This window comes from Leucoraja erinacea, chromosome 4, assembly GCF_028641065.1.
Source record: "Leucoraja erinacea ecotype New England chromosome 4, Leri_hhj_1, whole genome shotgun sequence".
Classification (NCBI taxonomy): domain Eukaryota; kingdom Metazoa; phylum Chordata; class Chondrichthyes; order Rajiformes; family Rajidae; genus Leucoraja; species Leucoraja erinaceus.
In genome coordinates, this window is record NC_073380.1 from 55,940,287 (window position 1) to 55,956,962 (window position 16,676).

General features: G+C 41.7%; 1 protein-coding gene across 6 annotated transcripts in view; it reads left to right on the plus strand.

Annotated features, from left to right (window-relative positions):
- The window catches only part of LOC129696443 (intermembrane lipid transfer protein VPS13B-like), an 811,841-nt gene that overhangs the window by 114,909 nt on the left and 680,256 nt on the right, over positions 1-16,676 (plus strand). For all 6 annotated transcript variants that reach the window (XM_055634334.1, XM_055634333.1, XM_055634338.1 and 3 more), the window contains exons 8-10: positions 5,048-5,322; positions 9,207-9,302; positions 13,003-13,125. In XM_055634334.1, coding sequence (XP_055490309.1) covers positions 5,048-5,322; positions 9,207-9,302; positions 13,003-13,125 — 494 coding nt within the window. The remainder of the gene's footprint in view (positions 1-5,047; positions 5,323-9,206; positions 9,303-13,002; positions 13,126-16,676) is intronic.

The window sequence follows — 16,676 nt, forward strand, 5'->3', positions numbered from 1 at the left end:
TTGCTTCAATTATATTGGTCTGGTTGACACCTCGCCTGGTAAACTGAGTAAGTCGGGTCTCTCTGCCAAAGGAGGGTGGATAAGAAAACTGAAAATCTAGTGTCTGTACGACATTGGGGTGATGTTGGACTGACGTTTTCCATATTATAGGATGTTGCTCCTACTAATAATATGCATTTTAATTTCCGATGATACAGGGAACTGCAGATCCTGATTGACAAAAAAAGACACAAATGCTGGAGTAAATCAGCAGGTCAGCCAGTATCCCTGGAAAACGTGGATTGGTGACGTTTCGAGTCGGAACCCTTCTTCAAACTGGGTTCTGAAGCCAGTCTGATTAATTTTTTTTACAAGGACCAATGAATTGAAAAAAACTTATCAAGGTTCCAGACTACCGATGTTCACAACTCAGGCTGTAGGCTGAGAACCAGTCCATGGTTTCCATGGTGCACCCCACCCTGGACTCTTGGCTCACATTCGGTTCTAATGATTGAGCAAGACGCCAAACCATGAGGACTTTGGAACAATCAGATGCTAGATTATCAGAGGTTTACTTTAATTGCTATGTGGGTGTGCAGAATGCAGCAGATTGTCTCCTGAAATGACTGATTTGTAGTGTGCAGAGAGTTTGAGCAGACTGGTCTTAAGCCATACTCTTCGCTTGGGCAGCTTACAACCCAGCGGTATGAATATTGATTTCTCTAACTTTAAGTAACCCTTGTTTTCTCTCCGACCCTCTTCCACCCTAGTTCTCAGACTAGTTTCACTATCCTGCTGATTAATTTTACTGATTCTATGCCTCCTTGTCACCTTCCCCTCAGCTAACATTTAACCATTCTACATTTCCTTGTCATCTTCTTCTTTGATCTGTCCCCTTCCATATCTCTTTATCCTCTCTCCCCTGATTCTCACTGAAAAAAGGTCTTGACTCATTCTTTCTCTCCAGAGATGCTGCCTGAGCCGCTTCGTTACTCCAGTATTTTTGTGTCCATCTTTGGTCCTAAATTCTCTATGTTTCGTATTGTTGATTGGTATTGTTGGGACATAGAACAGAGTTTGACATAGTAGATAAGATAATGTATCTCCGTGCTGGCGTGCCGAGAATCAGTGGTTGTCACCACTGTCTCAAAATAGGGTAGAAACGAGTTGAAACTTCCTCAGAAAATTGTGTAGTTTTTCTAATTTTACACTCTAGCAGCCTGTGGAGGTTCGGCTGCTGATTGTATTCGAGAAAGGGATCAATGGAATTGTAGGTATTAAGGGTATCATACATAATTAGTGTAGGAAAAATGTGCTGAGTTAAAAGAACACCATAATTCTATTGAGTGGCAGAGCATGCAAGAGCGACTGACTGTATGGCCTATTCCTGAATTTTTGTTTTACGTACTTAAGATCAGGCCAGTCATTATCTTCTTCAATAGCAGAGCTGGCTTGATAGGTCAAATTAAAAAAAATACAAAGAATCGAGTGTATAAATAAACCAATTGTCCTCCCAGGTTTGCGGCGGTCAATTGTTAGCCTTATGGGCTCAGTGGGCCGAAGGCCCAATTACCATGCTCAGTGAATGTTCATGATGATGAATGGAAACTACTGAAAGGAAACCAAGTAAGTGTTCATAATGATGAATGGAGTGCCTCTCGAGTTGCTGCCTTGTCATGGATGGTATTGATGTTCTTGAACTTTTTTTAGCTGCATTTAGACTATAGACAATAGGTGCAGGAGTAGGCCATTCGGCCCTTCGAGCCAGCACCGCCATTCACTGTGACCATGGCTGATCATCCACAATCAGTACCCTGTTTATCTCGGCAATGTTGAAGTATTCCATTATTGTTTTTTGGCGTGGTCTGTGTATCAGCCATTAAATGACACACAAGACTGCAGATGCTGGGATGTGGAGCAAAAATCAAACTGCTGGAGGAACCCAGTGGGTCAGGCAGCAGTTGTGGAGCAAAGGTATTTTTGACATTTCTGGTCGAAATCTTGCATTGGGACTGAGATTGGAAAGGAGAGGTGGCTGTATAAAGAGGTGATTGAGAGGGGTTTGGGGGGAGTTGGCAAGTAATCAGTGAATCAAGGTGATTGATGTCAGATGAAACCAGGTGGGGAAAGGGTAGACATTGAGTAACAGGGGTTGAGGAGGGAGCGGGGCAGATTGTAAATAAGGGAGGGGAGGCTTTCTGAAGCTGCCCAGTCACATATGATTAGTCACTCTTCATGGCTTTGCTTTCCTTATTGACAGCCAAGAGTTGTTACCAAGAATAGATTTATTTTTCAGTCCATCACCTCTTTATTTTGATTTATGTTGTGTAAAAACATTTCACTCCTGAGCCATTTGAGAGCCTTACAGATTTTTAAAATGTGAAATGTTGGAAACTTTGCTGAAATTCAAGCATTTGTTAAGTAATATTCTTTATTTATGAAGATTCATCTTTATTAAATATTGTACATTGCATTGCGTTGAAGAATACATTTTCAAATCCTATGATCTTAATATACACCAAGAATACACAGAGGGAGAATGTACATCTTGGTTTTCAGTTTGTTAATTTGAAGAATTGGAAGCATGACCTGTAATGGTTGAAGTGAGATAGAAGGTGAAGTCGGTGATGATGAGATTAGTGCTGTTGGGGAAGGGCATAAATGGCATGGCAGGGGATAAGGGGAAGAACCCACTTGCTGGTCATACAGAAGAAGGATGGTATTCCGCTCCTGGTGGTACCTCATCTCCACGGGATGACTTGGCTTTATCATGCATCAATACTGCCGGAAATTGAATTTAATGCAGAGAAATGGGAGATGTTGTATTTTGTGAAGTCAAACATGGGCAGGACCTACACAGTGAACGGTAGGGCTCTGGGGAGTGTTGTGGAGCAGAAGGATCTCGGGGTGCAGGTGCATGCTTGGAAGGTGGAGTCGCAGGTAGGTAGGGTTTGTCACCTTGGCCTTAATCAGTCAGTATTGAGTATAAAAGTTGGGAGTTCATGTTGCAGTTCTATAAGACGTTGGTGAGGCCGCATTTAGAATATTGTGTTCTGTTCTGGGCATCGTGTATAGGAAAGATATTGTCAAGCTTGAAAGGGTTCAGAAAAGATTTACGAGGATGGTGCCGGGACTTGAGGGTGTGAGTTACCTGGAGAGGTTGAGTTGTTTGGGTCTCTATTCCATGGAGCGTAGGAGGATGAGGGGTTATCTTATAGAGGTGTATAAAATCATGAGAGAAATAGATCGGGTAGATGCATAGAGTATTTTACCCAAAGCAGGGGAATCGAGGCGCAGAGGACATAGGTTCAAAGTGAATGGGAAAAGATTTAATAGAAATCTGAGGGGTAGCTTTTTCACACAAAGGGCGGTGGGTGTATGGAACAAGCTGCCAGGGGAGGTAGTTGAGGCAGGGACTGTACCGCCATTTAAGAAACGATTGGACAGGTACATGGATAGGACAGGTTTGGAAGGATATGGGCCAAATGCAGGCAGGTGGGACTAGGGTCGCTGGGGCATGTTGACCATTGTGGGCAAGTTTGGCCAAAGGGCCTGTTACCACTATTTCAAGCTGTATCACTCGATGACTCTTTAACTCTTTCCACAGGAATACTGTGCTCTGCCAGTGTTGCAAAATCATCCTGTCTTGCTTCTGCTGAATTCTAAGCTTGCACAGAATACTGCATTCACTCCTGTTCCACCTTCCCATCAACTCAACTCGGAGCTGAAAACTCATAACTAACAATGTTAGTCTTAATCTTCCATCTTAGCCTCAACTTTAACCTGGTTAGCACGCAGCAAAAGCTTTTCACTGTACCTAGTACACGTGACAATGAACTAAACGGAGTGACCTTGTGTGGACTGTGGGTCCTGGGCCTAGCATAGGGCCCAGAGGCTGCGGCTTGGGCCTAGTGTAGATAATGCAGTGCAGGTTCACCAGCTTAATTCCAGGGATGGCGGCACTGACATATGATGATAGAATGGATTGACTGGTCTTGTATTCACTGGAATTTAGGACGAGAGGGGATCTATAGAAGCCTATATAATTCTTAAGGGATTGGACAGGCTGGATGCAGGAAAATAATTCCCGATGTTGAGGGAGTTCAAAACCAGGGGTCACAGCTTAAGAATAACGGGCAGGCCATTTAGAACTGAGATGAGGAAAAACGTTTTCACCCAGAGAGTTGTGAATCTGTGGAATTCTCTGCCACAGAAGGCAGTGGAGGCCAATTTACTGAATGTTCTCAAGAGAGAGTTAGATTTAGCTCTTAGGGCTAAAGGAATCAAGGTATGTGGGGTAAAAACAGGAACGGGATACTGATTTTAAATGATCATCCATGATCATGTTGAATGACGGTGCTAGCTCGAAGGGCCGAGTGGCGGTGCTGGCTCGAAGGGCCGAATGGCCTACTCCTGCACCCATTTTTCTATGTTTCTAAACTCAAACAAACTCAATTCCAGTCTATGATGCTGCTTCTTCAGCAGCTGAAGCAAAAACCCCCTCTAAAACCAGAAAAAAATACTGAAAACGCTCAGCAGGTCAGGCGTTATCTTTATTTTAGAGATACAGTGTGGAAACAGCCTTTTGGCCGACTGAGTCCGCTCCCACCAGCGATCACCCCATTCACTAACATTATCCAACACACGAGGGACAATTTCACAATTTTTCCAAAGCCAATTAGCCTACAAACCTGTACATCTTTAGAGTGTGGAAGGAAACTAGAGCACCCGGAGAAAGCCCACGTGGTCACAGGGAGAACGTACAAACTCTGTACTGACAGCAGCTATGGTCAGGTTCGAACCCGGCCGTCTGGCACTGTAAGGCAGCAACTCTACCGCTGCGCCGTTGTGCCATCCTCAATGGAGAGAGAAACGGGTTTATGTCACAGCATTAAAAGTCAATGTGAGAGGTACATGGTTAGGAAATATTTAGAGGAATGTGGGCAAACAGGACTAGCTTAAATGGGACATCTTGGTCGGCACGAATGAGTTGGGCTGAATGGCCTATTTCGTACTTTACAACTCTTTGACTCTAAACTAAACTGTGTTTGTGTCTCTCTCTCGCTAGGTGATGAATCTGAAGTTGGGATTCAAGGACAACATGGAGTACTGTACCAGACTGCAGATGTACAACAGTTTCTTCAGCAACAGGATGACGATCAAGGATGGGTATCTTGGGCATGGTCCCTTGTTCCTGCGCTGGTCAGTTCTTCTGAGGAGGGAGAGGAGAGCTACGAAGTAGATGAAGATGGCATTAAAATAAATCTGCTGCGATCATTGCCTCCCAAGGATCCTGTGGTTTCAGTGGGATTCTACTGCACCAAGGCATCAGTCACTTTTAAGGTTTGTGAGAACCAGGCAGTAGTCGACAATTATTTGATACGCATGTTCTCTGATACTTTAGTATGTTAAAATATTGATGGAATTTTTGATCATTTTTGGTTGGGTATTAAAATGTTAGTCAGTATGATGTGGTAGCATGTTGAATTATTTATGATTGGTTGGGTTACTCCAGCATTTTGTGTCCATCTTTGGTATAAACCAGCATCTGCATTTCCTTCCAAAAACAGAGTGTTTAAGAAGGAACTGCAGATGCTGGAAAATCGAAAGTACACAAAAAAGCTGGAGAAACCCAGCGGGTGCAGCAGCATCTATGGAGCGAAGGAAATAGGCAACGTTTCGGGCTAAGGGTTTCGGTCCGAAACGTTGCCTATTTCCTTCCCTCCATACATTTTAAACAGACTTTGTTTTCCAACTAAATTGACTTTGTTTGCTGTATGATCAACTATTTAATGTGTTCAGACATCTACTTTGTACTGTCTTGCTTCGAATTTGTTGACTGCTACAATGCTGTAAATCGTCAGCCTGTAATTTCGAGACCGCTCTCAGAAGTCTGCAAATGAGGACGATTGACAGAAGCAAACAGAGCTTATTAAGTCACCCAGGGTTCATGGTCAGTATTATAGGCAGACCTGCTTCTGACATTATGTTTTTAAAACTATTGCAAGAAATTGTGAAAACTAAAGTTCCAGGTAATCCCAATTTCCCCTTTACATTCCATTATGCTCGTTCTTGCATTGATTTTGTGCAAATTATGGTGTGAAACCACTGCGTTAGAGTGGAAACATGCAGTCAAAGTATATTCTTTTCGAGACACAAGAAACTCCAGCTGGATTCTTGAGTGAAAAACAAATCGGTGGGTCAGGCATTCTTCTTGAGATTTTTATTAAGTCACCATTATAATGCAAAGAAACAATGGCTTGAAATATCTTTCACACTCCCAGTATGACATAGTTTTTCAATAAGGTCAGTGTGTTATAATGAAGGAAATGTGGCATCCAAAACTGAACACAACAAATCTCCCCACAAGCAGAGTTAAATGATCAGGGTACTGCAGCTGTGTTGCAGTTAATGACTTGTAATCCTACTCGGTGTCAGTCTTGTAGCCTGGTATTTGAATATCTGCATTTTCAGCGTGGGCTAATCGATAGTTATTAAAAACAAAAAACCTATGTTATTTTGTCCGCCATTGTCAAAAAAACAGATTGAATAGGATCTGTGGAAGCAAAGGAATGACTGACCAGGGGATCAATCGTGCTGCCAGGGGATGTGGTGGAAGCAGATACAATAGGAACGTTTAAGAGGCATTTTGACATGAACAGACAGGGAATGGAGGGATGATTACTATTTGCAGGCAAATGGGATTAGTTTAAATTGGCAACATGATCAGCACAGACATCGTTGGCTGAAGTGTCTGTTCCTATGCTGTATTGTTCTAAATAAATTAAACCCTGTCATCTTCTTTCATCTGTTTATGGAAGACATAGCGTGCTGTGTTGGTTTAATACAAATTAAAAATTGTAGCAGCTGGAAAATTGAAATGAAAACAGAAATTGTTGGAAACACTCAGCCGATCAGGCAGCATTTCTTGAAACAACGGGACGCAGCTTTACAGTTGCTGCCAAGGACCTGGGTTCGATCCTATGGGTGCTGTCGGTACGGAGTTTGTATGTTCTCCCTGTGACCTGCGTTGGTTTTCTCTGGGTGTTCCAGTTTCCTCCCACACTCTAAAGACATGCAGGTTTGTAGGTTAATTGGCTTGGTTAAATTTTAAATTGTCTATGTCCCTCGTGTGTGTGGGATAGTGTTAGACTCTGTGGGCCAAAGAGCCTATTTCTGCGCTGTATCTCTAAACTAAACCAAATTGTTTTACCTTTTTGGGTGATGGACACAAAATGCTGGGTCAACTCAGCGGGTCAGGCAGCATCTCTGGAGAAAAGGAATAGGTGACTTTTCGAGTCAGGGGAGAGGGAAACTGGAAGTATGAAAAGGTACAGAACAAATCAAATCCAGCGCCAATGACCAAGAAAATGTGGAGCCCACAATGGTTCATTGTTGGCTGTGGAAGGGGTGATAACAAAGGAATAAGAACAGTGCTGCCTGACCTGCCAAGTGTTTCCAACATTTTCTGCCTTGAATTAATGAGAATTTTGAAATAATGAAACACACTAATCCTACACGGATCCCATAAGTGTGTGTTTGATGGTTTATGCTGGTTCGGTAGGCTGAAGGGCTTGATGTGTCTGTGACTCAGTAATATTTTATTGAACAATCTTTTATCATGTGTGGGTAAACAGCTGCAGCTTTTATCATGTTATTCCTGTAAAAATTAGGCCGTAAGACATGGAGCAAAATTAGACCATTCAGCCCATCGAGTGTGCTCCATGATTCAGCTGTGGCTCATGTATTTTCCCCCCTGAATTCCATTCTTCTATCGTCTCCCCGTAACCTTTGACGCCCTTCCTAATCAAGAATCTCCACTTTAAAAATACCCACAGGTCCCCACAGCCACCTGTGGCAATTAATTCCGCAGATTCACCACACTGGCTAAGTAGTTGAGCATCACCATGTGAATTGTTCAATTTGCCAAAATGCCTGTTCTGGAGAAGCAGATCTTGAACAGTAGCTTCAGTAGTAGCTGTTTAAAATAAAACCCTGAAAACTACAATTGGGAAAGGATTGAGATTTTAACCTAATTTAGCAAAATTGAAATATAATATTTTATTGTGAACTAATTTCAGGACCTCTCAATACATTTTTATATTTATCTTGGCATTTTGTTCAATTTTTATTTAATATGTTAAAAGTTTCCAGCTGTAATGACATAATATTCACAATGCATGATTACCAATCCTCAACTAAACTAATAATCATGCCAATTTTCAGAAGTATTACTTAACAATTGTTCTAATTGCCCAGTAAAAAATGTTGAAATTAATTTACACTTAACTTTGGAACAGAAATAGTCTCACGTTGCTGCCTTATTGTTCTATACTGTTGAGATCTCTCCAGTATAACAAGATGCCAAATTAATCCTACTGTTGATTTAATAATGCTTAAAATTGTTCTTCTAGATTGAGTTCCTCTAATCAATTAATTGCTTTCCGCTGAAATAATTGCTGACAGATGAAGCTAGTTATGTTATGCATAACTCTTTACCTTATGGCATATTAACATAGCTATGCAAAGCCAACATGTGTAACATGAGTTACACAACATGGGCAATGGAAATGGATTTGTAATGAGAGCTGTGGGTATTTCCATACTGTAGGAATGAATATTGCTTCCAATCATGACAGTATAATTGAGATAATTGTCAAGGGTGAGTTAACCATTGGTAATTGTTTGGAATCTGAATTCAATTTGACAATTTCTAAAATTTCTTGCTGATTGATTATGAAATTCTGTAGCTAGATGCCATTGGTTCAGATTTAACTTTTGAAATACAGAAAAAATATCCATGTTAGCATCTTTCCCTCAAACCTTTTTACAGTTGATTTGCAAGACTGCAAGTTTTTTTAAATTTTCACATCCAGTTGCATAATTATTCAGTCAAATAAAGATATGGACTTGACAGTGATGAAGGTATTTGACCAGCAGATGTAAAGAAATTGTTAACATGAGAAGTTTAACATTAACCTTATGTTCAAAATACATGTCATTATCTAGATGTGATTAAATCATAGTCAACAGTGAGACTTGTATCCTGATGTGGATAATAATTTGCAGCTGTTTTTCTGCACCTGTTTCCTGTGTAATAACAGAATTTGGTTGAAATGTAAAGACTAATTTGTCTGCAGCAATTTTGTGTATTGAGATGACAGGTTATGGCTATTTATTGCTAATATGCAATGTATTTGAAATGAAGTATTGTCATTTCATTACAGTTGACGGAAATGCAAACAGAGAGCAGCTACTATAGCCCTCAGAAAGTTAAATCAAAAGAAGTGATTTGCTGGGAGCAAGAAGGAACTACTGTCGAGGTATTTGCCCAAAATAATATCAAAGCTTCCTGTGATAACACTTTGTCAGTGGTTTACTAATTTTGCATTTTCATTGTGCATGTATTCAAAACATCTTTGCATGCGTTTTCTAAAATGCATATGTGAGAAAAACAAAATAACTTTAATTGATATTTTGTGGAAGGACTTCCATTTTATGAACTGACAAATATGCAGAAATCCCTTTGTAAAAGTAAGCAAGTGCCAAATAAAATCTATTGTTTCCATTAAAAGTATGTGTACTGTTCTCAGTTGGCAGTAATATCTGCATGAAATAGCCAAGACTGAAGTAATTATTATCCTTTCTAACAGCAGATTTCCATTATATGTTGAGATAAGGAGGCTGAAGCCTGGCCTTAAAATTAAATCTACATTTATATTGATCATATTTATGCAAAAGTTCAAAGTCATAGTTTGGATGAGTCTATGTATTATTTTCATGACTTACAGTATAGGAATAACATTTTGACAAATGATTTTATTAAAAATTCATGTTCTTAATTTAATAATTGATTTATTTAAGTGTTGGCTAATAGCCAAAAAAATTGTGAACATCAGTGCAACTTAGTGAATGTCTGATGAGCCGACTCTCTTAATCTAAATTGCTTGTAAATATTTCAGTAAAAATACAAAGAAAAAGGTCGATTGTGTGGTCTGAAGAATGTACTATTTAGGTTGTATCTAAACTTTTCCGAAGGTGCCAGAAGTATCCAACTTTTTCCATGATCTGCGCTGGTTTGTCACGCCATGTCAAGAGAGTTTTATTGTCATGTGTCCCAGATAGGACAATGAAATTCCTGCTTGCTGCAGCACAACAGAATATGTAAACATAATACAGAACAGGAGATGAAAGTTCAGTGTGTCCAAATACCATAATCCATATATATACACAATAATGGACAGTGACACCTGGAGACCGCTTTTCGGGGCTTCCGCAACGACGACTTCACCCGCCCGAGTCGCGGGGTCGAGGAGTGCCTGGAGCGGGACCTTACATCATCGCCCGGCGCGGCTTCAACGGCTGCGGGACTTTGCTAGAGCCCGCCGGGGGCTCCAACAACAAGACCCGGAGCGCGGCCTTGCATCACCCGGCGCGGCGTTAATGGCCGCGGGACAATTGCCATCGCCCACCGGGGACTTTGACTCTGACATCGGGAGGGGAATGGGGAGTGCAGCGGAGAGATACGTTTTTTTGCCTTCCATCACAGCGAGGAGGAGATGCGCTGTGATGGATGTCTGTGTAAATTGTGTTGTGTCTTGGGTCTTTTTTTCTTGTGTGTATGACTGCAGAAACAACATTTCATTTGAGCCTCTATGAGGTTCAAGAGACAAATAAATTGTATTGTGTATTGTAAATAAACAGATAAAGTGCAATAGTAATAATAGACTGTTATTGTTCAGAGCTTGTTTGATGTTGTGTTTAATAGCCTGATGGCTGTGGGGAAGAATCTGTTCCTGAACCTGGATGTTCCAGATTTCAAGCTCCTGTACCTTCTTCCCGATGGCAACGGAGAGATGAGTGTGTGGCCAGGATGGTGTGGGTCTTTGATGATGTTGGCAACCTTTTTGAGGCAGCGACTGCAATGGATCCCTTCGATGGTGGGGAGGTCAGAGCCGGTGATGGACTGGGTAGTGGTCACAACATTCTGCATTTTTTTTCCGCTCCTGGACGTTCAAATTGTCGAACCAAGCCACGATGCAGCCAGTCAGTATGCTCTCTACTGTGCACCTGTAGAAGTTCGAGAGAGTCCTCCTTGATATACCGACTCTCCGTAATCTTCTCAGGAAATAGAGGAACTGATGTGCCTTCTTTATAATTGCATCAGTGTGCTGGGACTGGGAAAGATCTTCGGAAATATGCACACCCAGGAATTTGAAGTTTTTGACCATTTCTACCATTGTGATATAAATGGGATTGTGGGTCCCTATCCTACCCTTTCCATAGTCCATAATCAGTTCCTTGGTTTTGCTGGTGTTGAGAGCCAGGTTGTTGTGTTGGCACCATCTGTTCAATCGGTCGATCTCACTTCTGTACTCTGACTCATCACCATCAGTGATTTGGCCAACCACAGCAGTGTCATCGGCGAACTTGATGATGGAGTTCGCACTATGTCCGGCTACACAGTCATGAGTATAGAGTGAGTTCAGCAGGGGACTGAGCACGCAGCCTTGAGGTGCTCCCGTGCTGATTGTTATCGAAGTTGACACGTTTCCACCAATACGGACAGACTGTGGTCTGTGGATGAGGAAGTTGAGGATCTAATTCAAAAGAAGTCGAGGTCAAGATGGTTTTATCATATATTTACTTGTGGCTATTTGATGAGGTACTTACTATCTGCTCATTATATTATAGTCTTCCCAGGGACTCTTTTGACGAAAGAGAAATGCTAGTTAAATGGGAGCAGTTAAGTACTGAGCCGCTAATGGATATAATTTTCAAAGGTTTCAAAGGTATTTTATTGTCACATGTACCAATTAAGGTATAGTGATATGCGAATTACCATACAGCCATATGGAAAAAAAAAAGCAACAAGACACACAACTACATAACATCCACCACAGTGGATTCCCCACATTCCTCACTGTGATGGAAAGCAAAAAAGTCCAATCATCTTCCTCTTTAATCTCCCGCGGTTGGGGCAGTCAAATCATCCGTCGGGGCGATTGAAGTTCCCGCAGCCGGCTGTCGACGTTCCTGCGTCGGGTGATCGAAACTCCCACGTCGGGGCGGTCGAAACGCCCGCGTCGGGACAGTCGAAACTCCTGTGGCTTGGAGTTCCCGAAATCGGTCTCTGACCAGAGACCACGGACTCCATGATGCTAAGTCTGCAAGCACCCATGGTTGGAGCTCTGAGATCTATCCGTGGCAAAGGGATCACGAGCTCCGCTATGTTAAAGTCCCATAGGCACCCGCGGAGGAGCTCTCAAAATTGGTCTCCATCAAAGGCCGTCAACTCTTCGATGTTAGGCCACAGTGCGGGCGGAGATACGATAAGGAAACAAATTGCATCTCCATCGAGATCAGCATTTTGGTTTTAATTCATTTCCAATATCCTGATCCCAAGGAAAAAGATTTAGAAAAGGTTTGGTAGAATCTATCGGGGAACAAGTTTGATGATCTGTGTGGAAAGGAACTGTAGTTGCTGGTTTATACTGAAGATAGACACAAAATACTGGAGTAATTTAGATGGTCAGGCAGTATCTCTGGAGAAAAAGAAGAGGTGACGTTTCGGGTTGGAACCCTTCCGTCTGAAGAAGGGTTGCAACCCAAAACGTCACCTATTCTTTTTTTCCAGAGATGCTGCCTGACCCACTGAGTTACTCCAAGATTTTGTGTCTAAGCTTGAGGATCTGCAGGGCAAATAAATGTCTTATTTTCTTCAGGACAGCACTGTGATTTGTGTCTATGAATTTATTATTGAGTTGAGAAATTATCGTTTTGAGTATGGTAACTAATTCTTATTGAGATATTACTTTTAACTTGCGCATTTATGTTGAATACTTTGGGTGTACTATATTCATTCAACTATATTATACTGTATATTTAATTAAAAAATAGGGTATTATTTTTCACTAATTCACTTGCTGGGATGTTTTAGAAAATTAAAATAGCATTTTTTTTCTTTTTCACACATAGCATTTATTATTTTAATCTGAATAATGAATCCTTTTATTTGACAAGGTGCTGCTGATGGGAGAACCTTTCTTTGATTGCCAAATGGGTTTCGTGGGCTGCAAGGCTTTTTGCCTCAAGGGAATAATGGGTGTGAAGGATTTTGAGGAAACCGCGAACAGATCTGAAACCGTAAGTAATTGAATCAATCTTTATTGTTTGGTTGGTATTATAATGCATCTTTATAAGATTTTTGGAGGAAAATATTATTAACAAAGGGTTGTTGGTGTTAGGAAGGGAATTGCAAAATTTAGGGCTTGGGTGGATAGCGAACGTTGAATTTGGACGATTATGAGTTTGTGGGGAGTGGCAAAGCTCAAAGCAGTCACTTGAATTGGGAAGGGTGAAGAAATGAAGAAATAAGTGAACTGATTGTTTGGAGAGCATTAGAGTCCCCAGCTTCTTAGCCTATTAGAAGTCTGATTGAACCCAACATAGAATTGGAAAAAAGGTAGTTATGGACTTGACTACACCGTGGATGTTTTGATTGTAATCATGTATAGTCTTTTTGCGGACTGGATAGCATTTTCACTGTACCCTGGTACAAGTGGCAATAATAAACTAAGCCAAACTAGATATCAAAAGCATAGCTCTGTGTCAGATTGCATGCTGGAGTTTTGAATGGTCGGCTTTATTTTCCAGAGAAGGATAGAAGGGCTGAGCACGAAACAGAGCTTGATGTGGAAATGGCCTTGGCTTTGGAATAGCCACATTTTAACCACAGCAAAGGCTGGATGTTGGCAAACTGTCCAACAACTGGGGAACAGAGAGAGATGCAGAACCAGAGCTGGCTATCAGTGGATGAAATTTAATACAATATATTCAAAATATGTCACTGAGGCTCAGGCCTTTGGGAGAGAGAATTGCACCATGGGAACGATGAGAAAGCTTTGACATCGATTGGATAGGTAACAGTGGATTCCAGAAAAGTCACTGCCTTAGCTCGAAAATAGTTGTGAGACTTTGAAAAGTATAATAAGGTTGACTAACTGAGCAGCTGCCAAGAAATTTTAGGAGAAAGACTGAGCTTTTTCATTGCCCAGTTAAATTTTCATTTAAAAGCTGCATGAGTACTTTTGTAAGATTGTCGGCACCAGATATGTGGAGAGTGTGTACTTTGTGTATTGTATGCAAAAACAAAGAATTTCACTGTGCCCAGGTACATGTGACAATATAGTATAATTGAATCATTGAATTAAGGGACTTCTCTGGAGAGAATCAAACACACGTGGGGAAGATGGATACAAGTTTAGAAGACTAATTGAAAGTGTGGATAAAAGGGGACCAGATTTGTGGGTTATTAGATGGAGAGAGGATTGAGGTATTAATTATTTTGCTGGTGATTATAGTTTTGAAAGATTCACAGGCAGCATTATAAAGTGTGAACACTGTCTGCTTATGTGGTGGTAAGGAAGGGAAGTTGAGATAATCAACAATACCGTGGAAATAAAGTGAGAGAGCTGAAGATATACCTCATTTTCTGAGCAAAAACTCACACCGCTGGAGGAACTCAGCGGGTCAAGCAGTATCTGTGGAGGGAATGGGCAGAAGACGTTTTAGGTCGGGATCCTTTTTCTGACTCCAGTCTGAAACGCCTGCCCATTCCCTCGCCAGGCGCTGCCTGATCCGCTGAGTTACTTCAGCACTTTGTGTTGTGCTCCAGACTCCAGCATCTGCAGATCCTTGTGTCTCCATTGTACCTCATAGATTGTGTTAGCATGCAGAGGGTTTGAGAGGAGATGAGATAGAGAGTTTGGGTCAAGTCAAAAGAAGGACTTTGACAAAGCAAAAACAAAATTCTGGAATAACTCACCGTGTCAAGGAGTGCAGGAACAGAAACAGCATGAAACTTTCAGGTCAACTTTTCATCACAACTGGAAAATTTAAAAAACAAGTGTCTTTTCGGTCGGAGAGAGTTAGTTAGTTAGGTTAGTTTATTGTCACGTATACTGAGGTACAGTAAAAGCTTTTTCTTACAAGCTATCCAGTCAAACAAAATGAATACAATCAAGCCATCCACAGTGTATAGATGCCGTGTACAGATGTGTAGAAGGGAACTGCAGATGTTGGTTTATACCAAAGATAGACACAAAGTGCTGGAGCAACTCAGCGGGTCAGGCAGCATCTCTGGAGAAAAAGGCAAGTGTACAAATAAAGGGTACATCATGTAATGCAAGATAAAGTCCAATTAAAGATAGTTCAAAGGTCTCCAATGAAGAAGATGAGAGGTCAGGACCGCTCTCAAGCTGGGGGCGAGGTAGAGGGAATTGAGGGATAGAAACATAGAAAATAGGTGCAGGAGGAGGCCATTCGGCCCTTCATGGCTGATCGTCCCCAATCAATTACCCGTGCCTGCCTTCTCCCCATATCCCTTGACTCCACAAGCCCCTAGAGCTCTATCTAACTCTCTCTTAAATCCATCCAGTGACTTGGCCTCCACTGCCCTCTGTGGCAGGGAATTCCATAAATTCACAACTCTCTGGGTGAAAACGTTTTTTCTCACCTCAGTCCTAAATGGCCTCCCCTTTATTCTAAGACTGTGGCCCCTGGTTCTGGACTCGCCCAACATTGGGAACATTTTTCCTGAATCTAGCTTGTCCAGTCCTTTTATAATTTTATATGTTTCTACAAGATCCCCCTCATCCTTCTAAACTCCAGTGAATACAAGCCTAGTCTTTTCAATCTTTCCTCATATGACAGTCCCGCCATCCCAGGGATCAATCTTGTGAACCTACGCTGCACTGCCTCAATCACAAGGATGTCCTTCCTCAAATTAGGAGACCAAAACGGTACACAATACTCCAGATGTGACTCACCAGAGCCCTATTAGCTTTCTTGACTGCCTGCTGTACCTGCACGCCAATTTTCAGTGACCGGTGTACAAGGACGCCCAGGCCTCGCTGCACCTCCCCCTTACCTAACCTAACCCCATTGAGATAATAATCTGCCTCCTTTTTTTTGCCGCCGAAGAGGATAACCTCACATTTATCTATATTATACTGCATCTGCCACGCATCTGCCCACTCACTCAAAATGTCCAGGTCACTCTGCAACCTCCTAACATCCTCTTCACAGCTCACACTGTCACCCAGCTTTGTGTCATCCGCCGTGCAGACAAAAAGTTACCAAGGTAATAATTTATATTCAATGAAGGGATGTAGGTTTCATGAGTCGAGCCAACATTTAATGGCCATCCTTAATTGTCCATTTTAAAGTAAAAACAAATTTATAAAACTATAGATTGAATAGGATAAGTAGAAACATAATGAAATAGAAGGGTACATGAGTCTGGTCAGCTTGGGTTGGGGGAGGATGCAACCGTGGCTGAATGGGTAGCCCTGACCTTAAACAGATGCTCTCCTGATTCATAACCTGGAGCTGCTGCCTCACAGCCATAGAGACCTGGGTTCGATCCTGATCTCTGATGCTGTTTGTGTGGAGTTTGTGGGACCTTGTGGGATTCCTACGAATGCTCTAGTTTCCTCCCATTTCCCAAATATGTGGTGGTTGTAGGTTAGTTGACCACTGTAGATTGGCTCATGTGTACACATTGGGGTAGAATCCGGAGGTTGTTGGTCATCATATGGGAAGATTACATTGAAGGGAAAATTATTGGGGGAATTATATGGATGTCAGAGTTGTATTGATTTGATAGACCAAATGGCCTCCTTCGTTATCACAAG